The sequence below is a fragment of the Coffea eugenioides genome, chromosome 11 (assembly GCF_003713205.1).
Source record: "Coffea eugenioides isolate CCC68of chromosome 11, Ceug_1.0, whole genome shotgun sequence".
NCBI classification, from domain to species: Eukaryota; Viridiplantae; Streptophyta; class Magnoliopsida; order Gentianales; family Rubiaceae; genus Coffea; species Coffea eugenioides.
The window spans coordinates 46,939,949-46,948,497 of NC_040045.1; the positions used below are offsets into that span (position 1 = coordinate 46,939,949).

The 8,549-nt window shown below is 37.9% G+C and overlaps 2 protein-coding genes across 2 annotated transcripts; one reads left to right on the forward strand and one right to left on the reverse strand.

Moving 5' to 3' along the window:
• The first annotated feature begins 788 nt into the window (after positions 1-788).
• LOC113752741 (GDSL esterase/lipase At3g26430-like) lies at positions 789-3,004 on the forward strand. Its single transcript, XM_027296812.1, is given in 6 exon segments — positions 789-1,053; positions 1,541-1,750; positions 1,833-2,002; positions 2,107-2,116; positions 2,119-2,364; positions 2,574-3,004. Coding segments are annotated over 6 exon segments (1,167 nt in total). The 3' UTR covers positions 2,840-3,004.
• A 255-nt stretch (positions 3,005-3,259) lies between these two features.
• LOC113753532 (probable protein phosphatase 2C 14) lies at positions 3,260-6,853 on the reverse strand. The gene is made up of 5 exons (XM_027297712.1): positions 6,353-6,853; positions 6,038-6,208; positions 4,595-4,765; positions 4,325-4,504; positions 3,260-3,923 (listed from the first exon to the last, which is right to left on the reverse strand). The coding sequence occupies exons 1-5, from the start codon at positions 6,713-6,715 to the stop codon at positions 3,486-3,488; spliced, it is 1,323 nt and encodes a 440-aa protein (XP_027153513.1). The 5' UTR covers positions 6,716-6,853; the 3' UTR covers positions 3,260-3,485.
• Between the last annotated feature and the right edge of the window lie 1,696 nt (positions 6,854-8,549).

Here is an 8,549-nt window from a genome sequence, read left to right on the forward strand (position 1 = left end):
TATGTAAAAGTACGATCTCAACTTCATTTGACAGAAATATAACAAATGCACCCAATCTCAACTCTACTTGTCCCAATTCCACATGAGGAGTAATTGAGGATGATGTTGTGTTTATGCATACGTGATCAAGGAGGTAATATATAAGTTATTAGTTATTCATTTGAAATTTTTTAATATACAGCCCTAAGAAGTTAGTATACACTAGTGCCGATCCCTACCTGGTTTATTATTAGTTATTCATCGGACATATGGGCTTAACTTTTGGGCTTCTTATATCCATCATCCATAATTTCTGTTTTCAAGCCCCAAATCCACCATGAGGATCATTAAAATAAATACTAGCAAGTTCTTGTGATATCAATCACAAAAAACAAGAATTGAGAAAATTGTGCAAATGGAATTTTCAAATACTAGCATATTTTGATCACTAAACTCTTTTATTTTATTTTTTACTCAAAATGGTCACTCAATTAATAATAAAAATATGATTCTTTTGACCAAAAAAAAAAAATGTTTACAAGCTTAGATTCGTTAAGTGACAATAAATGTACATTTTCATTAGTCATGTGACGACAAATCTACGCTTTTCTTAATTGAATGACCATTTTAGTAAAAGAAATGGTAGACGTACGAAAATCACAAATTTTAAATTCAAACATTATTGATTTGTTTACCTCTTCCCTTTCAACCTTCTTTTGGTATTAGTAAAATATCGTGTCATCAAGTGTAGTACTTTCGACAGCATTGCTCATCGAGTGTATACGTCCGTGTAGCTTTTGCTGGTGCTGATGGATTCTCACAACCTGAGGTTTTTATCCTATGATCTTCTTATCCTTTTACTACTGGTGATATTACTGCTTGGTCCAGTTTGCTCATCAGCTCCAACTTTAACCGAGTGCAACTTTCCGGCCATATTCAACTCTGGGGACTCAAACTCCGATACCGGTGGCCTCTCAGCAGCCTTCGGGCAAGCCTCTCCCCCCAATGGAGAAACGTATTTTCACTCTCCGGCCGGTCGGTTTTCTGATGGCCGCCTCGTCATTGACTTCATAGGTAACACTACAAACACAAGTCCAAAGCTGTTCTACAAATTTTAAATTTGATCTCTTATTCAAAGATTCACCATTTGAATTGCCATCTACAATTCTACTACTTAGCATGCATTTGTCTTCTTCTGTGCGGTATATTATCATCAGCTGATACCTACATGTATTCTTTTGTTTGTTTACTTGTGTCACATGATTGACTGAACAGGGAGAGTTAAGGTGCATATAATAATAAATAATGTAATAGTTTAACAACCTTGCATTTTTGTTATGATATTCAATCCTGTAAAATATTGATTGTTATAATCATTTACAGTCAAATCCCAACTCCACACTTGAGTTTTTTTTTTTTTAATTTAATTTCTTTGAGACCTTGAGTTAATCAGTCTTTTTTCGTTCGTGATCGCATACCACATTGAAGTTAACGACGATGCATTTTTGAGATGTTTTGTCACTTCAGTTGTGGTTACAAGCTGCTGTATTTTGGTTGTCAGCTGAGAGCTTGGGATTGCGTTACCTTAGCGCCTATCTTGATTCGGTTGGTTCCAACTTCAGCCACGGAGCTAATTTTGCAACAGCTGGATCAACAATCAGACCACAAAACACTACCATTTTCCAGAGTGGATATAGCCCCATTTCACTGGGTGTGCAATTCACTCAGTATTCAGATTTTCACGCAAGGTCTCAAATAGTACGTAAACAAGGTAGGTAAATTCTTGCATTTGCTCAGATGATAAGCCTAATTAGCATACGAGATTTGATAAGCTCATTTTCTTGCATATATAGGTGGGGTATTTGAGCTCTTGCTGCCAGAGGAGAACGATTTTCCTCGTGCGCTGTACACCTTTGATATCGGCCAGAATGATCTTACTGCTGGTTACAAACTTAACATGTCTACTGAACAAGTGAAGGCATATGTTCCCGATGTGTTGGGTCAGTTGTCCAAGGTTATCGAAGTAAGGAACATAATCCACAAATTTGCTACTATTACTAGCTAGTGATTGCAGTTTAACTCGAATTATCATCTCTGAAAGTTTTATTACCGTGCTCGACACGACAGAATGTGTATGATCATTTTGGATTCACAACACCGGACCGGTAGGTTGTTTACCTTATGTTATGGACCGTTTTCCAGTCACAGCAGCTCAGATTGATAAGTATGGATGTGCTAGTCCATACAATGAGGTCGCTCAATACTTCAATCTTCGGTTGAAGGAAGCTATTGTTCAACTCAGAAAGGCCCTTCCATTAGCTGCAATTACTTATGTCGACATTTACTCAGTGAAGTATTCCCTCATCAGTCAAGCAAGGAAGCTAGGTAACTTGTTAATATCAGTAACAATAATCAATGTGGGGAGTCAGTTGTTTGAAGTTGCTGTTTAAATTGCAGCATCAACAAGTTATGCACTCCATTTCTTATTTGTAATGGAATTAATTCCTGTTATTTTGCTACTTGATATCAGCGGTGTTCCTCTTTTTTGGTTTTCTTTTGATGCGAATGTATACTTTCGAATGGAATATTGGCAGGATTTCAGAATCCATTTCTTGCTTGCTGTGGTCATGGCGGGAAATTTAACTACAACAGATTCATTAAATGTGGAAGTAAGAAAATTGTCAATGGCACAGAGATTGTAATAGCAAAATCTTGCAAAGATCCATCGCTTAGGATTAATTGGGATGGCGTTCACTTTACTGAGGCAGCGAACAAGTGGATCTTTGATCAGATTGCCAACGGTTCCTTTTCAGACCCTACCGTTTCATTGAGTTTGGCATGCCACAGGATGGAACCATAAATCTTTGGATTCTGTCACGTTCTTTCTCTTGTTCCTAATTGTTGGGTTTTTGAAAAGAACAATGCGTTGCTCAATCATGTCAGTTCTGGATTTCAACAAAAATTGATTGATCACGATATCAATTTGCTTGGAAATTTGGAGCTTTGCTGCAAGTGCATTTCTTTCTCTCTTGTTTCTTTGGTTTAATTCTTCTACAAAGGCTACCCAAATATATAGCAGGGCCTTAAATAGTGAGGCCCTGAGCAGTGATTCCAGCTTGAAAACGAATGGCGGCTAAACTTATTCACGAGTAAACTTAAATAATGTGGCTTTGCCAGCAATTTGGATCGACTAGAATTACATGGTTTACGAACAATACCAATGTCCAAATCTGCTAATTCGGTTTCTATGCATGATTCTATGTAAACCTCAATGCTTAGCTTAATGAAACAGTGTTCATAAATTAGTTATGGATGTCAATGGCAATGGGCTCAGCATCAGCATAAGCACCAGCACCAGACAAAGATGAGAACCATGGTTCATACTGGGAAAAAAATGTAGGCGCTGTCTCATTTCAGCCATAACCTGCATGATTGGTCAGACTCTAAAGCTGAACATGTACAATGTTGACATACTTATTCAAACATCAAGGACAGCCAAAATTACTTTAGTTTCTAAAACTATTTAAATCGATTACCATCACAGTAATGTCATCCAAACTACCCCTCTTTACAGCTAAGTTAACAAGTTCCTTGCATGCTGCCACCAGTCTACTACAAGCAGGCTTGGTTCCAAAGATACTATTTTCATGACTTGGATGTGTACTTTTCATATTCGCTTGGCTTGATAGTGAAATTCGCTGAGCCTTGGATCGAGGGCTATCATTTTCACTACTGAAGTTAGCTTCACTTGTATTCCAGTTTTCTACTGTTCTCTTGGAGCTGGGGAACTGACCAGTCCTTTTTGACTTGAGAGACACTCTGCGCAACTTTGGAGAAGGACTCAAGTTTATCCTGCCATACTCATCAGTACTCTCCTTTGAAATAGCTTTCTCTTCACGCGAACATGATCGTGCCACAATATCTGCAGCTTCCTGATTGCCAACCTACTCGAGATAATTCATTTGGGTAACAATGTAAGTGATGTCTAGTACACACAGCAACTGAGGCTCCATCAATCCAAAGACTATCCAAATTAAATGTGAACAATAATAGGAAGAATGGTCATGATCTATAATACAACCCCCTTCCACCCACTATTAGAAAGAGGAACCAAAAAAAATAAAAGGTAAGGTGATATTTTTATGGGCGAATGCAGCAAACTACCTAGGCATGTGAGGAATCCACTACTTGCTGCCTTTATAATTGCACTCACCGTTTAGAATCCTAAATGGAAAGGATAATGGCATCTAGTGGACGTGAGCATCAGTAGCTCTTTCCCTGACATTCTCATCTCCTAACACTGGATTTTCCAAACAAGATTTTATAACTAAATATACTTAATTACCTCCTCCCAAAGTCCATCAGATGCTAAAACAAGATATTCCATATCCTTGGTTAAAGATATGATCTTTGTGTCTGGTTCAGCTGGTACCCAATCCTTCAAATGTGCATCTCCAATGCTTCTAGAAACAGCAAGTATCCCATGAACTCTCCAAGCTCCTCGATGATGTTGTACAAAACCCCCCTGCATGGCAAGTTAAAAGAAGTTTAGCTCATCACTAAGCCCTTCATCTGCTTAATGTTAACAAAAGCCCAAGAATGCTTTCATAAGTACCTTATCTTCTATTCTTCTACGTTCATCCTCCAGTCCTGCCTTATGGTCTTTTGTGAGGGCTTCAGCTGCTCCTCCTCTACATAATACTGCTCTACAATCTCCCAAATTTGAAATGACAATATCCCTGTCTTCAATCAAGGCAGTAACGCAACAGACTCCACTACCTAAGCCCTGTAATAGTCTAGCTGAAAAAATGAGAACCTTGTTCTGGGAAACTGAAACATCCTATTGATGTTTACTTAAAAAAATATGCAAATCTCTGTTCTAGGCCATTTCATTATAGTTTCATTTTGAATAAACTAGTAAAGCAGAATCACCTGTGCTACCAACAATGTATAGAGGCAAGTCAGTCATTCATGAACCTTCAAGTAGTTGGTTAGTTTGCAAAAAGTTGACATCATTCCTCCATTATTAATAGATATACTTTGCATGTGGATGTAAAACAAAATGCATGTGTATATTTTGTATAGGGCCATGCAAACAACCACATTTAGATACTCATTTGACAAATGAGTGCAGATCCGTGCTTTACTGTTTGGCTCATCAAGTCATACTTTACACCTTAACTTGTAAAAAAAGAGGTAATAAGCTCTTCAATTACAAGATTAAATTAATTGTTTACAGTTATGCTACCAATATACTACCATAAAACTCCTTGAAAATAGAAAACGTTTATCTTCCTTTTCGCTCTCAAGCATTATTTCCTTTCCTCCTTCCCCGGTAGGATGCTTATGTTATGCCACTCATAAAGTTACATCGATGCCAAGGCAACAATATACGGACAAAATCAGCAGAATTAAAGAGAAATAAGGAAAAGTAAGGCTTCTTTAATCTTTCCAACTGAATTGCTGCAACTTCATCCAACATCATAAAAAAGAGATTCTCTTATTGATCTGAGTCTTGATCCTCTGTATAAATAGAAAAGCACTACGTAGTTTTAACCCATTTTGAACATAATCTGACTGCTTAATCAAATGCACCGTTAAAATTTCAGGCCGTTCTATCTCTAGACAAAATAATCAGATGATTCTTTTAAGGCAGCCCTCAGAACCCCAGATTCTGCCATATCTGATTTCTAACTGGTACTGATCTATGTAACCAAAATCCTATGTCAATGAGCAAGTTAGTCTTGAACGAGGTTAAATGCCCAAACGCGCAGTGGATGCTTCATGCTTGTAATCTGTAAGACCATCCAGATTCACTTTGGTCACTAATTTCCACTCTTAGTCAAGGCAGCTATCATGGACCATAAAGGCAGCTATCATGTACCATAAAGGTTGGTAGTCAAAAGAAGAAAATTAGAATATGAGAAACCTAGAACCGTGGGGAGGTTACACCAGTATTTTAGTATTACCTTAAAAACTCGTCGACTTTTTCCTCAACGAACAAACAACATATAAACTAAAAATGATAAAAGACCAACTTGCCAAGTTTTTACATTACCTGCTTCAAGAAATCCTCATCAGTTTTCAAATAACCTGCTTTAATATCTTCTTCCTTTGGTGCATTTCCGGAAGAATTCTTCAACATTTCATATATATTTGAGTGCAAATGCTCTGCTACAAACTCTGCAGCCTTACTACCCCCATGTCCATCATATACCCCAAAAAATCCCTACATTACTCCAAGAAATTCAAGAACTTACAAGTTACGATTTATCCCAAAGAATTAAATAAATAAAAAGTCCATTTTTTTGACAGACATAACCAAAACAAGAAATGAGAAGCAACAGTCAAACCACCCTTCAAGGCTAGATACCTTTTTGTTAAATGAGCAAGTAACAATCTTGTGGGCATCTTCCATGAACTTTTTCTTGCCTTTGAGAGAATAAACACCAACACCATAACCACCAGAGCACACGGCATTTTCTTGGGGGGCACATTCTCTGAGACTAAGCTCTTTACCGACAAAAATTTCGCGCAAGACGTTTGGGATCTCAATCTTGGGGGGCCTCTTTCTTTTCAGTGAACAGGAAGAACCCAAAATTGGGATTGTGTTCTTGTCAGTCCCTTCCCGATTTTCAGAAGAATCAGAACAAGACTGCATCTTTATACTTGCAATGTCAATTATGGTATCCGTAGATCTCGAAACGCTTGTTGGGGCAGCTGGGCGATTAGCCATAGTGAGAAAAAAAATGGCTGCAAGAAACGGGAAAATGCTTCACATTTATGAAGGGAGGAAGGACACCGATAAAAGGAGAGTTCTGAGTTCTAACGGCTAGAAATTTGGGTGAGCACTGTTACGTATGTGTGTCAAATTGTGGGAAATGGGGAAGTTTAAGGCAGAGAGGGAGACTGACTGAAAGTGAAAGGGAGGTGGTCAAACTTCAAAGTGTAAAAAATGCAGGGCAGTTAAGGTTTTGAGGAAGTCAAAACAAAAAGGATTGTTTTGATCTTTTTGTCTCCGAGCCGTTGGGAGTACAAGTTTGAACACGTACTTCCTGCCTTCGGCTTAGATCCGACAATTTTTTTTGGGGTTAATTTCACTTTGTCCCCTCAAACTTTGGACGATAACCCACTTAAGTCCATAAACTTCAAAGTGGGACACTTAAATTCCTAAACTTTTAATTTGCTCCCAGTTAAGGAAAATTGTTGACAAAATCCTGAATATCGTTGGTGGTCAAAGAGCGTGGCAAACACTCTCCGTTAATGAAGGTGGGGGAATATTGTTACTGAAAATGACAAGGACATAAACGTAAATTTGGGTCGTAAATTAAGGACAAACAAAGGAAAAAAATTGCAAAGGAGGGAAAAACCCAGATAGTGGTCATTTCTTTCCTCTGTCTTGGACGAAAAAATAGAGAGGAGGGGAAAAACCAAAGTATGTAAAAATCCGAATGATTGTTGCTGAAAAACACTGAAGATTGCAAGAATTGGAAGGAAGCGAGTCAATGTGAGAGAAAAAGTGTCCGGATCCGCAGCGAAACAACAAAAAGCAAAAGAGAAGACAAGTACTGGTATGAGAAAAATATTTTACAGCTTTTTGTGTACTTTAATTGAATTTAAGAATCGAAATTTGGGTAAGAATTTGGGGTAGCAGTAGAAAAACGTTTTAAAGCCGTAGGGATTGTTGAAAAGTTAAGGTTTTGGATGGTTGTGGAATGCATGTCCAAGGCATTATATATTTTCGATGGTACTGTTAGTGGATCTGCATAATTTACTAAAAAGTGAGTATTGTGGGAACCCTAATGTTCCTTCTGTTGAAGACATTGTGGTCCCAAATGCTAAAAATTTTGTAAATAATTAATGGGTTAATTATTAATGATTTTTTTTAATTTAACCAGAGTGTGGTTCAAATGACATTTGGCCCGATCCATTTTCTTTGGCGATACACCATCAGAAGTTCTCCCAGCAAAGAATACGTGGGGGGAAGGGTAGACTATATAGACAACTGTAATGCTGAAAAATGGTCACTACAGGTGCTTGATGAATGTGCAGTAAGACTAGGATACCCGAAAGATGCTCGTTTTGGGTGGTATGGTAGGATTCCTGGTATGCCACTTGAGACTGGACTATATTTTTGCATGTGTGATTGGGATTGTGATCTACTTGTAAACACATTGCCATCCAATAGAGTGGCAGAGGTTTATCTACGAGTTGAAACTGATGATAATCCAGTGAGGCTTCAAACTCAAAAAATAGATGATGGAGACATGCCTGAAGGCCACAACACTTCTACCAAGCAGGCTACAAAAGAGAAAGAAACATATGAAATGGACAGTGACATAGCAATACTGGAAGAAGTTGACTTCAACGATGTGGACAACAGAAGGAAAAATGTGGCTGATGACAACAGTAATGAAGTTGCTGCAAACAATCATGAGAATTTTAATTCCAAAAGTCCTAATTTGCAACAAGAGAAGGACAACAAGGGAGATAATGCAGGGGAAGAATCACAAATGGCAACTGATAATGATATGCAGGCTAATGAGACTGATGTGCAGGCTGATAATGAT